This window comes from Triplophysa dalaica, chromosome 14, assembly GCF_015846415.1.
Source record: "Triplophysa dalaica isolate WHDGS20190420 chromosome 14, ASM1584641v1, whole genome shotgun sequence".
NCBI lineage: Eukaryota > Metazoa > Chordata > Actinopteri > Cypriniformes > Nemacheilidae > Triplophysa > Triplophysa dalaica.
The window spans coordinates 3171660-3192047 of NC_079555.1; the positions used below are offsets into that span (position 1 = coordinate 3171660).

Sequence of the window (20388 nt, forward strand, 5' to 3'; positions counted from 1 at the left end):
AATTGAACAAGTATTGTTGTCCTTATTATTATACCTCGATGTTTAGAATCAGATTAAATAAAACCTACTCTGATGCAGATTGCACGTCAAATGACGTGACTGTTGTTATGAGTTTCAGTTTACTGTAATATCCCGAGACAGAAAACAGAAACAGAGGGAGGAGTTTATGACAAAGGTTGACGGGACTATTTAAAGAGGAAGAGATAACAAATCGGTCCTTTCGATCCTACAGACTCTCTTGTCTGAAACGGCACCAAGATGATCCACTTGCAGGCAATGATCTAACTGGAAACGGACTGGAACAATTCCAGAACGGTAAGGGATCAATTTTGTGGGATCACTTTACTAAAATGTTTTCATGAGACATGTCTGTTTAAAAAAGGGGTTGGGTGGAGAAAGTATAAATGTGGCAACATTACAAAGTAAACATTTAAAAAGGTTTTTAAAATAGAGCCAATAAGAGGCCAGAATAGAAGGGCGCTGTTATTTCTAACAGGGTAATATTTCAAGAATTCAACATAAAAAAGGCTACCAAGACTATATTTTATACAGTAACCTATATACTTTTTTTTACAGAACAACACATTTGGAATTTCATAACATATATGAACGTATATTTACTTTAATGTATTTAGTATTGTTAACTTTGTGAAGGGTGACGTCATGGAAATTCTGCTTGGCCAGCAGGATCTCTGTTTAAGGAAATGGTTTATTATGGTTTCAAATGTCCCAAAATAATTTTATTAACAGACAGCATGCATTTTTTCTTAGTGTTATAAGTGATAAAAACGTATTGTTTATTGTAGATGGAAAATACAATAATATTCGACAGTTTTTCACTTTTTAATACATTTTTCACTTATTTTTAGCTTTCTGACTAGATGACTGCCCACATGATGAACCATCTCGTAGCCAAAGGATGACTTTGCCGTTTAGGCTAATGCTTGCATTTTCTTAGTAAGTACCTCACAAAACTTTTAAAATACATTTATTTTCCGACATAACTTGTTTTTGTCTGAGCTCAGACAGGCAAATTTAAAGTCTATCTAAAACAAAATATTTATTTCTTATATAGTCAATTCTTTTGGAGGAGTGGAGGAGGAGTCTCCCACGGGACTCGGCACTCGGGTCCATTGCCCTTCTCCAGTGGCTCCTGAGCGGTTTTTATTCTGAAAACAGCATCAGTCCTCTGGTTGGGGTTCAGTGGACCTGCAGTGTACGGCGCCAGATTCACGAGCTGCTAACGAAGCTCAGAAACTAGAAGCAACCAAAACAAACAAACACAACAAGAAGCCCCCTATCCCTTTTCCCTGGGTCGGCTTCTGGTTGTCTGTGGCTTGGTTGGTGGGTCTTGAAGATGGCCCACTGGAAAAAAACGTTCTTTACAAGGCTGAGTGCAACTTTCCATAAAACGAAGACGAAAAAACCCCCAATAAAAATCTCACAATATTTATCCGTCTGTGTTGTCTTTTTTTGTCACAGTAATACATTAAAAACTAAAGAACTAAACAGAGTCAAAATAATCCATCATCTTAATTGAGCTATTAATCCGGCATTGTTCTGATAGATGATATTATATAGCCTACTATTGGATAGCTACCTATAATTGTAAAGCAATATTAGAAGTGATTAATCTGTGATATGTCTTACAAGTGTAAAAAGACAATTCTACACTGTACTGATATGAGTTGGGACCACACACTGTTTAGCAAAATTGAGACTATGAATGGATTGAGTTATATTGTCAAATACTCCTCCATTATCTTGAAAAATTATTGTCTGTGCACTGACTGGAAACTACGTGTGCTTTTGTTTTTTATTTGTTCTTTCATGACTCATCTGTTGACAAGACGATTTCTTGGTAATAAGTGGTCTAGTTTTTATGGCAATTCAAATAACCAGCTGAAATTTTTATAGTGTTGGACTTTTATATTGGTGTATTGTTAAAATTATTAACAAATTGTTTTATCGATATATGGTCACAGTTATAAACAAACTTTTATATTTGTATACTAGTGCATTTTGGATCTAATTCTCTATGGGTCCGTTACTGTTTCTTCATAAATTTCCACAATATGTATGTGGATCTTTAGTCTTTAGAGTTTAAATTAAACATTTAGAAGCTCAAGAAGTACAAAAAAATTGTGCAAAATTACAGTTAAAAAACTGTTTTCATAAATACGGAAAATTACTGTTTATTCATGTAACGTATATTTTCAGTTTTTTAACAGAGTAGAAATACAGATAGCTGATCTTTAAAATATACAAAGTGAGTCACGAAACCTCCCAAACACAATGTTGACGACTTGAGGTTGAATCCTCCCTTGACAAATATGTTGAACTGAGTGGGTGAGTTTTCTTTTCTTTCCTAATTGTATTTATGTATTTATAGAATCAGAAATAGACAGTACAGTATAATGAATGTAGATTTGCTATACACAAATTATAAAAGGGATTGTGGAAAGCTGTATGAATAAATGACAGGATGGAAATAATAAATTGACACACATGTATCTACGATATACAGACTGAGATAACTGTGATGAATTGTGTTATTTTCATTTTGTAAATCATAAGCAAATGCTAAAATCCCCTGCCAGCATAGATATTCTTTCACTTTCATTTATCACGAAAAACATGTAATGTGTCATGACTGGATTGGCTACCACAAACAGCCAATCAGGAGGCAGATATAAAGGAAAGTATAAATAAAGTATGCAGAATGTCTGCTCAATAGATTTCTTTATATTTGTCAAAAGATTTGTCTACAAATTTGCCTGGTAACCAACTGCTCTGAATTTAAACAAATCGTTAATATGGTAAGTCTTTTTAATCTAAAGGTCAGTTGTGTTAATTTGTCAAAAATATTTTTATGTCATCTGAAAGTCATACTGCATGCAAGTTTTTCAATAACATTGAAAAGCATGAATGCATGGATTCTCGATTCTTTTCGATTTGCTTTTAATTCATTTCATGCCATTTAATAAACTGTTTAGGGTCAGAATTGTTTACCTAGTTAAAATCATGCTGTATTTTGATGTTGAATGTCCTTTCTATTTCTGTTTCTGTTTCAATTATCCTTTCTATTTCTGTTTTACAAGCCTACTTTAGTGAGCATCAGCTTCTTTAAAATGTGCTTTAGTTCTGCAGCATGACACATTTACTTCTACAGTTATTTTCTGTATGTATGCAAATAACTATATAATACAAATTATTGACAGTGCATCTCTCGGAGATATATCAAAGATAAATATATTTACTAGGGATGTAACAATATCAAAATCTCACTGTCGATTATACCTCGGTATGGAGTCTACATATGATCACTTGGAAACATGCCATAAGCATTCTCTTTTCTTTATCCTCTTATCAGAACGGTTGCTTAGAGTTATGAGTAATAGTATGAGATGTGTCAAATGACCTAAAATCCCTTTTATAAAATAAAATAATTGCAGATGGACCTTGTAACATCTATTATTTTTCCAACATTTATGTTAGGCCCGGAAGACTTATCGATTCATAGTCATATGACCACGATAATATTGACACAATTTTGCTATTGCAATAACACAAAATAATTTCAAATTTTCACTTAACTTATTTTGATGTTTTAAAATATTTTTGATTTTATATGAATTAAATATAAACATATTTTATACATTACATTTATACATTTTTTTTTATAAAAATTCACTTAAAGGAATAACACACCCAAACATTTTCCCCATTGACTTGACAATAGTAATTTTTATTCCTACTATTGAAAGTCAGTGGGGACTATTTTTTGGTTAAGTATTTCTTTAATTTTAACCTTTGTTCTCCATTAACAGATCTCATCAGTGGACAATGAAGGAGAGGATGATGACGACGATGATGATGATGACCAAAGGGGTGTTGGAATAAGCAACTGCTGCTAAGGGTAGATGCTCCATACACCCCACAACTAGTGTTAAGAAAGGTCAAAGGAGACACGCTGGACCAAGAACTGTGTCGTTCGATGATACAAACCGGCAGCCACAGTTCCTGTCGTGGCAAAGAGTCACGACCCCAAAAACCTCCCGCGCCATGTAAGCACATGGCAAACCGTGACGGTGACACAAAGACTGAAAAATCCATGGAAAAGATGCCTCTCGCATATTTCCCGCTGAGCAGTGGCAGCAGCATCTGTGTTCTTCAGATTGGCTTTGCTTTTGTGCCTGTTTGTGCAACCCTGAAGAAACCATGGATAAAAGAAAGAATGTACATGGAATGGTGGAAACCTGATGGCTGAAGCTGCTGGTCCAAAGGTTTGAAGATGTGAGGCAATAATCCATACAGCAGTCTCAAACACCATTGTGCTCTTGAGCAAAGCACTTGACTTCATGTTATTTCAGCAGGACTTTAACTGCGATCGGTCTACTAGTCACTTAGATGCATCCTAAACAAACAGGATGGGCTGGATGGGCAACATTTTTATTTCAAAGGATGCATTTTGCTCAAATCTACTGTACTGGGAGTCAGTGCCCTATTCAAGCCCATGTGTAAATGTAATAGTTTGTTAGAGATATTTTTCAAAGACTATGGCTGCTTGGTCCAAAATACTCTCCAGAAAAACTAGCAGAAGGTTTCTGGAGGGGCAGAGATCAGGGTCAGAGGTAAAAGACCACTGCTTACTTTTAGAATCTCCTCACCTCTAAAGACTTTTATGCCGAAGTACTGTCACACTACTGGCATTCAGCCATAAGGAGCATGTTTTGTGCGAGATGAAACGCTCACCAGGACAGTCAACAAGCACAACAATTCTGCAGGTTGTGCTTACAAAGTTGAACTCTCTGGGTCTGATATCTTGCAAACACACATTACACCATGACACACTGCCAAATGCACATGCACAGGTGTCGTCAGTGCTGTTAAACACAAGTAACACTTGTGAATATAAATGAGAAAGCAATGTGCAACTCATGCATTACTCTGTCCAAATAAAAGGACTGAGGTCTAGCCTAAAATGAAGCCCAACTGGTCACAACATCAGAGGCTCTCGTCCTATTGAAATATAATTGTTGTACTTAGTTATGTAGAAAGGGATTATTAGCGAAGTGATCTGTAACGGTAAATTAACAATAAGTTAACTGCAGATTTATTTATGTGCATCTGTCTGCCCGTGACTGCATCTCGTGCTAATAAGCTACATAGAAACTCCCCATAAAAAAGTTGTGTACAAGGATGGATGTTTAATAAAGCAGAAAAACACTTTTATTGGCTGTGATTTCTTGTTTATTCATTTAACATTCAAAACTAAACCATCATTTAAAAATATTTATATATAACACAGTAAATTATGTCTTGATTCTCTAATTGTCTACTGTAATATTCCCGCACTGCTGTCAAAAACTCAGGATGTAGATTTGCTGTTTATTGCTAATACTTTTTTTCCCAATATTTGCATTGATTTGTTTTGGTTTTCTTACAGCCGGTCATGGTTTATGGTGTGAATGTCTGTTAAAGAGCTTATGTCTGGTTGAAATGGTTTGCTTACCTAAATGTAACCGATACAATCTATTTTACCCTATTATCATGACAAATTGTTTATGTACTATATGAATTATATTGTTCAGAATAAAACAGAACGGTGAACTTATGTTGAAGCTAATGGCACAGCTTCTATGTTTCAGTGCAGATTTTTGGAAAATAAATAAATCAAAGAAATCATAGCAGAACAGAAATGAAAGTAACTTGCTTATTCAGTAGCCACAATTGTATACAAGTTTTTACCAGGCATGGAAAAATCTAATATTGAATGAATATATTTTTGAAATGAATTAGTTGGAAAGAAAAAGCAATTCAGACAACCTATTGCCATGGTAAGCAAATATGGAAAATGTAAGCATCCCGGGACGAGAGACATCTAGAAGCTGGCTGATAAAATGCCATTAAATCCTTTTTACAAATTCAGGATTAGTGTGATTACACTAAAGATGCAGTAAATAATTGGACTTATTTCAGAGCTTTTTAGTTCCAGTATACTGAAAATATGTAGTCTGTAAGTATGTGACCCTAAACTTGTACTATGTAACTCAAGGCCCGTTTACGTAATGTACAATTATTTAGGAATTGTTAGCAACATTTTGCAGTTTTGTTTTTCTTTGTCATTTATATTGATGGTTGAGGAATTAAAAATCCTGATGCAGAAAGGAAAAGCATCAACAGGTCATCTGGCTTAGAGACAGAGCAGAAACTTGGCAAGTGCATGAGTCATCACCTTTGCGTGCTGGAGTCCTGATGCGCAGAGACCAGTGACTCAGGCTTATGTAAATAAGTCTTATGTAAAAGAAGCTCTGGAAAAATAAGCGCATGTCATGCAAACATTTTATTCATGTGTCAAGGCCCCATTTGATTTCTGTTGGCTTAGTTTGGTTGGGAAAACCTGATTAAAATCTTAAAAACTGTGCCTATATGGTAAAAAATGACATTAATGTTTTTTTGAAATGTCATCTGCTATAATGCAATACATAAAAAGCATGACTGTTTTAGAACAGAAACATTAAAAACTATATGTAAAAATCTAAAGAAGATTTAGATCACTCAAAAATGAAATTTCTTTTGCTTCCCCTATAAAAAAAGACTTTTTAACCAAAAGAAAAATGTTATTTAAAAAATACACTGCCATAATGTCGTAATTGTCTTACACGTCATCTTTCAGAATCAGAGATGAAATAAAAAGTTGTTTTTTATAAAGAATAGGCTATATTCTTCACCCATTTGACATCACTGTAATAAGTTTCAGTTTACAGAAACCTGACACAGAAAACAGAAAAAGAGGGAGGAGTTTATGACAAAGGTTGACAGGACTATTTAAGGAGGAGGAGAACACAAATCGGTCCTTTCAATCCTACAGACTCTCTTGTCTGATATGGCACAGAGATGATCCACTTGCAGGCAATGGTCTAGCTGAAAACGGACTGGAACAATTCCAGAACGGTAAGCAATAATCTGCTGGTCAGATAAGGATTGTTTGACTCAAATGTTTTTCCTGATCTTAAAAAAACAAGTCTTAAACGTCTGCATTTAGTTAAGTGGATTAAAATGATCGTGCTAACATAATTATTTATCTCATAACAAAACTAAATACTTCAAAAGCATCTTGAGACAACTTATTAGTCTGTTAGACACCTAATGTTTCTTTATTATTTAAAAAGTAGTTCTACTTCTATTGGAGAGATTTAATCATTCTTTTTTTTTATTTTAATTTTAGTTCTCACGAGATGACTGTCCGTAGGTTGAGGCATCACGCTGCCAAAGGATAGCTTTGGCATTTTGCCTAACGCTTGCATTTTATTTGTAAGTATAGCTAAATTTTTGTCTGATATCAGAAATGCACATTTAATTGTAGAAATAACAATATATATAATTATTTTCTAGTTTTTTTGGAGGAGAGGAGGAGGAGTCTGCCACGGGACTCAGCACTCGTGTCCATTGCCCTGCTCCAGTGGCTCTTGAGGGGTGTTCATTCAGAAACCTTCATCAGTCCTCTGGTTGGGGTTCAGTGGACCTGCAGTGTACAGCACCAGATCCATGCGCTGCTGATGAAGCACCAGAAACTAGAAGCAACCTAAGAAACTCCTACAACCTATGAAACGCAACATAAGCAACATGACGCTTAAAGACACGTGAAGTCGACTACTTATCCCTTACCTTTTCCTATGGTCGGCTTCTGGTCGTCTGTTGCTTGGTTGGCAGGTCATGGGGATGGTCTGCTGTGAAATGACCTATTTTTTTTTTTTTTTTTTTTTAAAGGCTGAGTGCAAATTTCAGAAAAAAATAAAAACAGAAAAATATGTGAAACTGAAACAAATGTGTTGTCTTTTATTTAATAGCAGTAAAACATTCTAAAGAAAATAATTATACTTCCTCTTCTGTAATATGGTAATCACAGATAACAAAGGCGATAAAAACAGAAGCTAACTGAAAAATAAACTGAAACTAAGACTCAATGTAATATCCTTCTGTTGTTGCACATGAACAGAACCGGTTAAGTTTATACTTAAGCAGTCAATTTTTTTGAGTAATGCTGGCACAGGCCAGGTGGTAGTTAAATGTAGATAGTTTAAAATATTTATTACATTTTTTATTTACATTTACATTTATTTACATTTATTACACTTCATAAAAACCATTGTCTGACAAACTTAAATTTATTTTCAATTGTACACACTTCTGAGTAATCCAAATGAGTCAAGGACTGACTGATTTATTCGACTGAATTATAAACATATATTCAGATTTTGCTGTACATTTACTTGAAAAGAACTGACTCAAAAGGGAACATCTTTTGCTAACATAATTCTGCCCAACAGATCTTGTCAAGTTGATTCCAAGTTACTCGAAGCTGTGAAAGTATCCAAACAAACACGTTCACATGTATACGGAACCAAACAAGATGCCATTGGTTAACCCATCAAAATAAGTTTCAATTTTAACTGTCTGGTGAGAGCATTTGAAATGATAGGTTGAAATGACGTGTACAGTACAGCCGATATAATTTGTCTTAAAAAATAAAGACGCACTATTACAATGTTTGCAACTGCAAATCTCCAGTGGAGCTTAATTTTTTGTTCTATCATCAAGAAGAAGGAAAACTTTATGTAAAACCCTTCTGCCCGAGCTATGTCATGTGTCCCAGAACCACCCACAGGACAAGCTGAACATTTGCGTGAGCTTTGTTTGCTATTGTTTACAAAATGTGAACCATATCAGTTATTCACCAGGCAATGATGTTGTAGTAAAACGAAGTGTCAAAATTCTACATTCCTATCTTTATAATATTATTTACACAACAAGCTTGTGATCCGGGTCACGTGGGTTCTCTTCCTGTCACTATGTCTGTTTGTTCAGTGTCTGCGGCACAAATATTAAACTTCTACCCTGATTCATTGCAAATAATCATATTATTCGTGGTCTTTTGTTACTAATGAATGTTAACAAGTGATGCGTTTAGTGGAATGCATTTGCACTTGCACATACAGGTAGAACCAGACCGACACGGTGCTTAAAATAGTGGAACATTTCTATTATTGTACTTAAGACAGAGGGGAGGAGGAAAACACAATTGTTCGAAATTGATTTTTCACAGATGTCTCAAATGTCATGCAGTCAAAACTTATTCTTTACTTTCATTTTTGAGGAAAACATTTCAGTGTGTCTTAACTGGATTGGTTGCTAAAGAACGGGAAGTGTAAAAGAAAATAGATAAAAGCCCACAGTTTCTCACTTTTCACATTTGCCTGCCAACACACGGGTCTGAACACTCAGTGAATCATTTAAATGGTAAGCTCCTTAAAAATGATTGTATACTTTAAAGTGGTCAAATTTAGATTTTTTTGCTAACTAATAATTTATGATGGCTCGCGTGTGGCCTACGTTTTTTTAGGATACATTCTTGAAAACATATGCTTTTTGTGCTAATGTTTGTATACGATTAAATGTCAATTTACATTGAGTTAAGTTAATGTGCAGTTTTTGTCATTAATAGCAGTACAGGTTTAGATTATAAAGGAGATCACATTGCGTTTACATCATGGGTTTGCTCTTTTACTTTGCATTTAATGATATGGCTTTTTGATATTTACTATATCATGCTTAAACTCTGCATTTATTAGCTATTGGATAAAATAAGAAAATGTGACTGCAGATGACAAAAACCACTAGTTGACAATATTCTTTATACAAGGTATCAAAAATACCTAAATATTAGATCTATTTACATGTACACATTTGTAACTTATACATATGCATTATATACTAGTTTGATATTGTTTATTTGTGCACTGCCACTCATAACTGAAAGCTATGTTGCCCTCCCTCCATCGGTACATCAATGGAGGGAGTGTCAGGGATTTTCCTCTCTCAAGTTTTAGTTGGACTGTTCTAGAAAGTCCCTTTATTATTGACATAGTTTGCACTGTGTGGATAGTTGGTAAGACAAATGTACAGGTAAAGGTACACTTTTCTTCATGATATAATGCAGGGACGTAACTGTAATAACTTTGTTATTGTAATAGCAGTCACATTAATTTCCTTATTAGTTTTTTTTTACTAAAAAATAATGTTTGTCACCCAATAACAGATATTATCAGGGGACGGTGAAGGACAGGATGACGACGATGACGACGACGACGACGATGATGATGAAGATGACAGTAGGGGTGCTGGAATAAACATCTATTGCCAGGGATAGATGTTGCACCTTGCACTGCTGAGAAAGTGGAATAAAGATGCTGGACCATTGGACTGTGTGGATCAATGGTCTACGCATAATATGACCAACGCACGCACGTCCTGCAGACTCAACCCAAAGACACTTGAAAATCCAGCATAAATTGGATTCCTTTGTCTTTTACCTCTTACAAGGGACAGTCGGCACCTTTTTATTTATCCTTGCCTCTTAGAGTTATAGCTCCTTGGGTCAGGAAAAAATCAGTACACTTAATCAGTGTTACGCAGTTTTGTGGGTCATTTCTAAATTATACATAATAAGACATTACTGTACTCACACAAAATGGCTGCACAACTTTTCAATCTCATTGATCTTGAGAACCATCTAAAGCTTAGGTTTGTGGAACCTGTGCGGAACCCTTTCTTTGAGTAAAGTTATTTGACACATAGCCCACACAGGCTCAACGAATCTCAACTTTTGAGTCTTATTGATTGTTGCGAGTCTTTGACCACAAGAACCAATGAGATTCCAAAATCGAGATTCGTGGAACCTGTGTGCGGCCATTTTGTGTGAATAAAGGGATCTGAAACGTAGCCCTGACAGACTCAACGAATCACAACTTTTGAGTCTTATTGATTGTTGCGAGTCTTTGACCACAAGAACCAATGAGATTCCAAAATCGAGATTCGTGGAACCTGTGTGCGGCCATTTTGTGTGAGTAAAGGGATCTGAAACATATCCCTAACATACTCTACTAATCTCAACTTTTGAGTCTTATTGATTGTTGCGAGTCTTTGACCACAAGAACCAATGAGATTCCAAAATTGAGATTTGTTGGACCTGTGTGCGGCCATTTTGTGTGAGTAAAGGGATCTGAAACGTAGCCCTGACAGACTCAACGAATCTCAACTTTTGAGTCTTATTGATTGTTGCGAGTCTTTGACCACAAGAACCAATGAGATTCCAAAATCGAGATTCGTGGAACCTGTGTGCGGCCATTTTGTGTGAGTAAAGGGATCTGAAACATATCCCTAACATACTCTACTAATCTCAACTTTTGAGTCTTATTGATTGTTGCGAGTCTTTGACCACAAGAACCAATAAGATTCCAAAATTGAGATTTGTTGGACCTGTGTGCGGCCATTTTGTGAGGACAGTGAAGCCTTGAACAGAATGCCTCACTGTACTCATCTAAACCATAATCTAAAGGTTGTAAATGTAAAAAGGAATGTAGAATGTAGAAATGACTCTGGGGTTCTTTATGAATCATGTATGTTATAATTCTATGTGTGGATGTTTAGCTATACATCATATATTAAGCTTATCATCTATTTCTCATTAGCTGCACACAACATGCTAATGAGATGTATTGAGTTTACTAACCTTAATTACCATGGTTGTAAATTCTCTAACGATTAACATGAGTATTTCCTCGTAAATCGATTACCAATCTGATTTAAGAGCAACTCATGTGTCCAGCTATTCACTGTTGATATCTCAAAATTGAACTTGGTTATGTAAAGGACTATTAGCAAGATGTGATCTGTTACAGAAAATGTTATGTCTTTTCACATAAATGACTGTAATATGACTGGTTTATGTGACTGTATCACTAATGCTGATAGGCTACATGGAAACTTCCTCTTAAAAAAGCTGTGTCAAAAAGAAGTGTGTTTTTTTACCTAATGCACAAAATATACCTAAACACTCCATTTAATAAATGAATCTGCCTTCATTTGAGGTAGATAAAAAATCAACATTACATTTATAAAAAATAATTAGAACACCGGAAGCTTTCTTGTTTATAAACTTAATCTTAAGTACTATCGAGTACTAACAAACATTAAAAATGTCTGTCGGAGTTTGTGATAATGTAGAGAACGTTGCAGAATGGCAACCTTAGTTTAAAGGTGTCATTTGGGGTGAATACATGTTTTTCTGTGTCTTTGATGTGTTATAAGTTGCCCATGCATGTTTGAGACAGATAAAATGCAAAAATTAAAGTGTCTAAACAAAAGATGCATTCTATCTAAAGGCAAATGCTCAACCAAACCTGCCGGAAATGCCTCTTGTAACCACACACTAAATCTACGTTAGTTTGTGGTATGATTTGACTAAGACCGCCCAAATGTATTCGCAAGTAAGGTGGGTGTACCTGTTGAAGAGGAACCTGATGTTCCAAATATGGTAAGATTCGTTACATTTCCGTCACACGCTTGTAGTATTTGACCAACCACTACACAATGGTTAACTGGCCAATCATAGCACGCTTTTCAGAGCGATGAGTTTGGTCAAAATTCTGAGCGTTTAAGATAGGCGGGGATAAGAGATACAAACATGCACGGTATGTGGAGAATACAGCGTTTTTGAACCTTGAATCTTGTAGACACATTGCATTAAATCTAAAAAAAAACATAATATTCATTTCAGCCGTATCATATGTCTCCTATAAGTCACTTCTTGTTTCTCTTTCCCAGCTTTACCTGTATAACTTCCTGTCTCTTTCCATTGCTCTCTCAAAAAAAAAAAGGGGAAAATTGTTCTTGGTGGGCACATTGCTGCTCTAGGTCTCAAAACATTTCATGTAGTTAGCCTTACTATGAGTTGTGAATGTCTATCCAATAATGAGTTTATGTCAGTTAATAAGGATTAGAGGACAAGAGCTGGGTCAGCTTTGAAGCACATGTGCCTCCATGCAGCACAGTCATGTTGGATACGCTATAAATGTTTGTCGTGTCATTTAAATATAAACTTACTTGAACCCTTTTTTGGAGAGACTTTCTAGGTAAGTGACTATTTTGACAACAAAAATGCAACTGAGGACATCAAATCTTGGTCAGCATTTGGTTGAGGAACTAATGTGTTATTGTATAATATATGCACTGCTGTGGTTTTAATCATTTTCTTGCATGCACAAATGATAAGAAACGTGTTAAATGTGCTTTGGATAAAAGCATCATGCCGTATGTGTAAATGGGTAGTTTATAAAACTTTCAACTGTCAAAATGATGTGACAGCGAACATTTTGAAAGCAAACTGTTAATAATATTGGTAAGCATTATTCATATTTTTTATAATATAAAATGCCAATGTAAATGCATTTCTTGCATGCTAGATTTTTTCAAAAATATTTTTGATGCGACACCTTTAGACATTTATTTGATCACTACCCAGATGTAGGATGTTTTGACAGTTCTGTCAAAATCATACACACAGTTAATCTTTGCTCTATTCTGTATTCCTCTCATTTACATCTCATCCATGTAGTGGCATACTACAAATGAAGCCTTAGGTGAGTATAGACATTTGCCTCCTCTCCTGTCCTCTCCTTTCCTCGATGACTCTACAGGTTCCAGTGCCCCGGCCTTCATATTCCAAGGCCAGGGAGAGCCTAGTAAAAGCTATTCCACCTAAAATCATCTGTATTCTGACCTGTGGGGGGAGTGACTGCCGCTATGAGGGTCCAGGATGCTGGAGTATGAGCCAGCAGGCCATTAAAGGCGTCTTCTCCAGCTGGTGAGGCAAACACCAATTACACAACAATACAAACCTGTTTAAAAATGCTGGTATGACGTTCAGGATGTGATCATTTACACTATTACATCAATATTCAATTCTATCTCTTTATACACTAAATGCACTGCATGTGTTTATTTATCACTTTGTATTTAGGGTGACTGATGACATCGTTGCGATGGCAAGACCTTCTACATATCTCATCAAGAGATACAGCATCATAGAGCAGTTCAAACAGTGAGGTTTACATTGTTTTTTATTACAAGGCTAAATAAGCTGTTTTAATATATTGTGTTTAAACGTTTCACTTGAAGTGAAGTGTTAATCAGTGGTATGTGTGTATGTACAAACAGGATGAACATTAAATCCATCATTAATATGCAGCTGCCGGGTGAGCATGCTCACTGCGGTCCTCCTCTGGAGCCTGACAGCAGCTTCACTTATTCACCTCAGATTTTCATGGACAACAAAAGTGAGTCAAACACACGTTAAAAGTCGACATTTACCAAAAAAGTAAATATCACAAAGCCGGAGAAGAACAAAAGTATTTTAATTTTCATTTTCTACATTTTCAAGTATATGTACTTTATCTGTTTTTTCACTTCACAATTTGTTTCATGAATACATTTAGATTTTTTACCCACCCATTATACTTAAATACATTAAATATCTAGTACTTTCTACTCGAAACTTTTACGTTCACTTGAGTAAAAGTGAGATATTTTAACTAATTATTAAAGGTAATAAAAGAGATTTAGTGAATAAAAAGTTTGATAAATGCTTTATATTGTAAATGAAGTGAAATGGAAAAACACAAAAAATAAAAAGCACTGTCCAACTCTATCTGGGTCATATTTTATATAAAAAAAGAATATGAAACCGAAATACAAGTAGGAAAGACAAGAAATTGAAAAACAAGAAAAAATTATATATTTTTTATATTTTTTCTTGACTTAAAAATATTAAATAGTTTAACAACTGCGTTCATGGATATTTGGAAATTGAAAAACAAGAATAAAATGCCAAAATATATTTTTATTAATATTATTTCTTGACTTAAAAATATTAAATAGTTCAACAACTGCGTTCATCCATGAACGCAATTGTTGAACTTTTTAATGTATTTATTCAAGAAATAATGTTAATAAAAATGTCATGCATGGGTAATTATATATCATATAACGTAAAATATGAACAAGCAAATAATTTTATAATATATGATATAAAATTGAACAAAATAAAGACTTAAGGGTCAGTACAGAAACATTACAGCAATGTGAATTGGAACAGTGACAATATTCAAAATGCCTTACAAATGTAGGCAAAGACAAAATTCTTGCCTTCTTAAGACACATAGTTGCTTATGTTTTCTTATGATATTAAGACGAAATATAGACCCACACTCTGAAAGAATTCTGGGTAATTTTAACCCATGGTAACATAACCATTAATTGTTGTTTCAACTCAAAATATAACGTTGTTTGGGTTAGATATAAACATTTTCTCATTTAATTTAACCCAGTGGCTGGGTTCATCCTTTTGACCCAAAACCGAGTTAAGTGCAGACATGTTGAAGTGAACTTTCATCACTTCAGATACAATTTCATCTCTCTTTAACTATGCTTTTCTCTCGAGCAGTTTACTTCTACAATTTTGGCATGTCTGACTTTGGAGTCTTGTCTCTGGACGGGATTTTGGATGCTGTGAAGGTTCTGGCCTTCTCTGTGCAGGAAGGCAAAGTGGCTGTACACTGCCATGCTGGGTTGGGCAGGACAGGTAAGTTGCAACCTCAACATCATCGCTTTCAGTCTAAATTAAATTCTAGTTGAATAGCAAGAAATCATTCCACATCCAGGTGTTCTGATTGCATGCTATCTGGTCTACACCTGTCGGATCAGCGCTAGTGAAGCCGTCCACTATGTCCGGATCAAACGACCCCGCTCAATTCAGACCGGTGCACAGATAAGCTTAGTGTTTGATTTTGCCCGGCTGATGGGCTCTAAGTTAACCCAGTACCCATGTCTGAATATGCGCTACGGATTCACCTTCAGTCTTCAGCAGTATCTCCAGCATCAGGCCTGTCTGCTGCACGGGGAAGAGGCTCGAACCCTCACATACACGCCTAAGATAATACACGTGCTGTGCAGCATGTTGATGGCTCTAACACAGGGTGAACCCAATCCTGTTGAAGTTCAGAGAGAACTGGAAAAAAGAGTGACCATTCTGGCTCTGAGAAAGGCCGTGACGGACACGCTTTCAAAAAGAAACCTGACAGCTTTGAAGGAAAGAAGAGGATCCTGCAGAACGTTATCTTGCAAGTCCTGGGACGAACCATTCGGGTTCTTGGAAAGAAAGAGGGAAATCCTACTAAACAAGCGAAGCTACAGCGAATCGGATCTCAGCAAAATTACCATCATTGAGGTGAGAGCCAATAAGCAATACATCATATATAACACAGTGCAACAGTTTTAAACGGCGGCAATATTGTTTTTCTCTGCAAGGATTTCACACCGTACGCAACTCAATTTGATGGGAAATATCATGTCCGCAATGGAGATATCCATCAATCAAGAGATCAGAAAATGACAGACTCCCATCAGAAATCTGTTCAGTGTAATGGACTGAACGAAAAACACGGCACTATTCTGCCATCAGAGACTGTCAACAAGAAGACTAAATGTACAATGAAGAAACCTCAGGCTTTCTTAAAGTTCAGCTCAAACGTAGAGGTTGGTTTAAAAGAAATCACTATACCTCACTAGCTAAATGGTTTTGAAATTAAACTTATTTCAGTTTATAGTTTATTTTTGGTTACGTCGGGGAGGTAAACCAAAGTTTTTCTTAAAGCTTCAGAGGGACTGTCGTAAAATAGAGCAATCATCACTATCCAAATCCGTCGCTCAGGCAATGGCACAACAGCGCCCTCTATCGGACACGGTACTAAAAAGGGCAGAAGTTTTACAGGTAAAGCATGCACCGTTTAATTTGGGCAAGTAAAAACTGATTGTCCTCAACATTCTCAAAACCCAGACTTTAGGATTAGGTCAAATAAATAATTATATTTATAAAAATTATCAATTAAAGTTAACCATAAAGATAGATATTATAAATGATAATTATAAAGATACATAATGTTTTAAAATTTACAATCAACTTATAAGACTTTGTGTCAGGGCCACCTGTTTTAAAAAGAGAACTGCTGTAGATGAGAGTTGTGGTGACATCCCAAAATACTCGAAACTGTTTTATAACAGGACGAGCTCAACTCGAACGAATGCGGCTGGGCTTTGCTGGTCCTGGAGGAGAATCCAAACGTTCTGAGCACACTCTTATGGAGCTGGCTAGACAAACTAAAGGTCAGAGGTTACAGGTCATTTTTATCCTAAATTGGATGAAAGCTTGTGACAAATCATAGAGCCAGCATTGACAGTAGCAGTTCGGGTGCACTAAATTACTTGGCTGAATAATTTAAAGTAAATGTTCTTAAATTGCTTTATAAAGGGATGCACGTCTCTCTCGGTGCTAAGCATAAAAAAAACCAAAGCCTCTTAAGTTAAATATTTTGCACGACATCGTGTCATGTAAAATAATTCAGCCGGTGTGGTTTGTCCTAACAGGAACCCATTCTGAATAAAGACGACACAGAGAAGCTGACGTCATCCTGGCCTGCACTAAATGCCCTGAACACACTGTATAAGGTGAGAGCATGACCTCACCTGACCTTTTGACAGAACACAAAGTTTCACACACCCCAAAGCACGCTGTTTTACAATATTATGTGCATGTCCTCTTGTTTAAACAATAATATGAAAACACACATTTGTGTTCTGGCTGTAGGCCGAGCGGCACACCATCTACTGTCTGCTGGTCTGTGTGGGTCATGTAGTGGTTCCTTGTCCACAGTATGAACACGTCATCCTAGAAAGACTCATTCAAGCTTTAACAAGAGTAAGTTCGACTAGTGAATAGTAGTTATATTATAACCACAATGTATACATCAGGGTAAAAATATAAATAACAGTTTGCATGTTTCACTTTGTGACAGCGCCCTCCGGAGGAAATCGAGAGACACAACACCTTGTTGCAGGTCTTCAGAGCTGCAATGAAAGAGCTGCACCTGAATAAACACCACTCAAATATCAATACTATATAACAGCATTAAAGTGATGAGAATGTTGTTTAAATAACAAGAAAACTAATAAAAAGACACGTGTAAAGAATCATTGTTTGAAAAAACGCGCATGACTGATCAGTACGTGTGTAAACCTGATCTCCATAGAGAACGCATTTGGTTATGCTATTTTATTTAATAAGTAATTTCTCTGGTATAACATCAAGACAGAGCCACTATTGCGCAGGTCAACCATAAACTCCTCACCATTGGAATGTCACTCAAAGAGCGTCACCATGGCGACGCGTCATAGAGATGCAAAAGGAAACAATCATAAATCATCAAAAAAGTTCGCGGCAGGTGCGATACATTAACAACTCTTCCTTTAAGTTAAACATCTGATCTGAATCATATAGCACTTTTTGGCAGGTCAGATATTTTTTATCATTAGTTTGAAAGGGAATACTGACGCAATTGGATTGGAGAGTTTAATCTATACATTTGTGTAAAGAATAATTTTGCAGGTACAAGTCTGGATATAGGCTACAAACTCGTGTTTCAATGTATTGATGAATAGATTTATAGATAGTATGATATTAAGACGTCTTTAAACGATTAATTAAACGAGTTTTATATCACCTGGGGATCAAAACTCAGACTTTGGAGGTTTATTCGGACATCTTTAACGTACGGTGAGTCACTGTTTTTGTTTGTTTTTTTAACGGTATTTGGGCACTTACATGATTTGATTTGAAAACGTATTTTTTACAATAAAGTAGCCTATACTAGCATGCTGTTGGGCATATACTGGCAGTTTGAACTTTCTTCAAATAGTACAGTGAATTGTTCAAAATTAAGCCCAAGACCTATTTATATAAACCAGTCATAACATTGTTGCATCATGATTTTTTTTATTTGAGTAATTACGAAACATTATATTCTACAATATTCTACAGAAGTCATGTCACCTGCTGATGTATGGGTGGGTTCTTGGAGACCCCATAGGCCAAGGGGTCCCATCGCTGCTATGTATAATAGTCCTGGGCCAACGTATGCTCTTCCTGGAGCAACTGGTACACACAGTCACACACATACACACGCAAACACACACACGTTATAATAATATTCTGCAAATAAAATGACAACCAATGCGAGTGTCCAATGCCCTACTCAGGAATGAACAACCATGATCCACGGATGCAGAAAAACCCTGCGTTCAGCTTCGGCATCCGTCATCGTGATTTGCAGTTTAACTCTTCCCCGGGACCAGGGTACCTCATTCCATCCAACATCACCAGGGTGGGTCGAGACGGAACCCCTGCTTACTCTGTCTACGGCCGGTGCAAAGACATTCAGCCCTTTCAAACCCCTGGACCAGGTCTTACACACCACACACATACACATCTACGTTGTGTAGCGATGCTACATGTTACAAAAGTCTGTTTTACCATTTCAGGTAGTTACTCCCCGGAAAATTCGATTAAGAAAGTGTTTTACGCTGCTCCTGCTTTCTCACTGTCTGCAAGGACTAAATTGTTCCGTAATGACCAGACACCAGGTAGGTGCCCACACATCCCCAATGAACACTAATGGAACGGTACACCCAAACCTGGACTCATTCATTTCATTATTCTCAGGACCGGCCGCATACATGCTTCCCCCAGTGTTAGGGCCAAATGTTGTGAGTAAATCAGCCGCCCCGAACATCACCCTCAGCGGCCGTAGCGCTCACGGAAGTTTCCACGAGGATTTACGGAAGGTGCATCAGTATTGCAAATAGAGTTGTAACATGTAGTTTGCTTAAAATGACGAGAAACTTTTTGGTCTCCCTGTCTCAGACTCCAGGTCCCGGAACGTACCAAGTAGTGGATTCTGGTGTGTACAAACAAAAGGCACCTCAGTATAGTATGACTGGGCGGAACCTCATGCCGGGGGACACCACCAGGAGACCAGGACCTGGGGCCCATCATCCTGAAAGGGTCCATACAAAAATCTTTGGACCTAATGTAATACTATAATGTTTTCTCACTTAAGCAAGTCCACTAAATTGTGTGTCCCTTTCACAGGTGACCTTCACACGAGCCAACGCTCCAAGCTTCTCCTTTGGAATTCGTCATTCGGAATTCACTGCCCCTATAATTGTAGACGGTGCTGACTAACCTGGTCATTTCTGTCATAATAAACCGTGTTATCCATCAAAATATACTACGTTGCATCAGTTGCAAATTTTTTCGTGTTGCTAATTTTATTGCCACGCATTTGCATTGATATTGCAGTCCAGCCATCAGAAGCGTTCATTTAAATGCACTCCTCTAAATGAAAAATCCAGATAAATTTGTTTACTACAATATTACATCAATGGTGTGTTGTTGTTTTGATTCATGTCATCTTGCTGAAAACAAAGAGTGAAAAATCTGCAATGGAACACAAAATAAAATGACAACTAAAACAACCATATTCAGGAAACATCCTCTGAAACCAAGTTGACATACTTAATTCACTTTTATTATCAAGTAAATACTGTATCTTGTTTAAAGCATGTTTAGGATACTCGAGTTATGTTATGTGC

The 20388-nt window shown here is 36.3% G+C and overlaps 2 protein-coding genes and 2 long non-coding RNA genes across 6 annotated transcripts; all 4 read left to right on the forward strand.

Moving 5' to 3' along the window:
• Window positions 1-170: 170 nt before the first annotated feature.
• LOC130436040 (uncharacterized) lies at window positions 171-5235 on the forward strand. The gene is made up of 4 exons (XR_008908907.1): window positions 171-315; window positions 870-957; window positions 1076-2819; window positions 3831-5235. It is a non-coding gene; the product is annotated as an uncharacterized LOC130436040 (long non-coding RNA).
• Window positions 5236-6847: 1612 nt separating this feature from the next.
• Window positions 6848-7831, forward strand: LOC130435780 (uncharacterized). Its single transcript, XR_008908849.1, has 3 exons — window positions 6848-6957; window positions 7232-7317; window positions 7399-7831. It is a non-coding gene; the product is annotated as an uncharacterized LOC130435780 (long non-coding RNA).
• Window positions 7832-13399: 5568 nt separating this feature from the next.
• Window positions 13400-17886, forward strand: zgc:77752 (uncharacterized protein LOC393862 homolog). The gene is made up of 11 exons (XM_056766604.1): window positions 13400-13708; window positions 13865-13945; window positions 14062-14180; window positions 15347-15484; window positions 15564-16129; window positions 16210-16437; window positions 16556-16672; window positions 16963-17064; window positions 17326-17406; window positions 17546-17656; window positions 17754-17886. Exons 1-11 carry the CDS (start codon window positions 13530-13532, stop codon window positions 17859-17861), a joined length of 1830 nt encoding a protein of 609 aa, XP_056622582.1. The 5' UTR covers window positions 13400-13529; the 3' UTR covers window positions 17862-17886.
• A 175-nt stretch (window positions 17887-18061) lies between these two features.
• Window positions 18062-20024, forward strand: cimap1b (ciliary microtubule associated protein 1B). 3 transcript variants are annotated; one of them, XM_056766348.1, is made up of 8 exons: window positions 18062-18179; window positions 18477-18511; window positions 18776-18892; window positions 18994-19197; window positions 19276-19377; window positions 19457-19578; window positions 19658-19798; window positions 19886-20024. In XM_056766348.1, exons 3-8 carry the CDS (start codon window positions 18781-18783, stop codon window positions 19976-19978), a joined length of 774 nt encoding a protein of 257 aa, XP_056622326.1. In that variant the 5' UTR covers window positions 18062-18179; window positions 18477-18511; window positions 18776-18780; the 3' UTR covers window positions 19979-20024. The 3 variants fall into 3 exon arrangements, with proteins under 3 accessions (XP_056622326.1, XP_056622324.1, XP_056622325.1); XM_056766346.1 differs by having other exon boundaries at window positions 18098-18248; XM_056766347.1 differs by having other exon boundaries at window positions 18124-18343.
• Window positions 20025-20388: the final 364 nt, after the last annotated feature.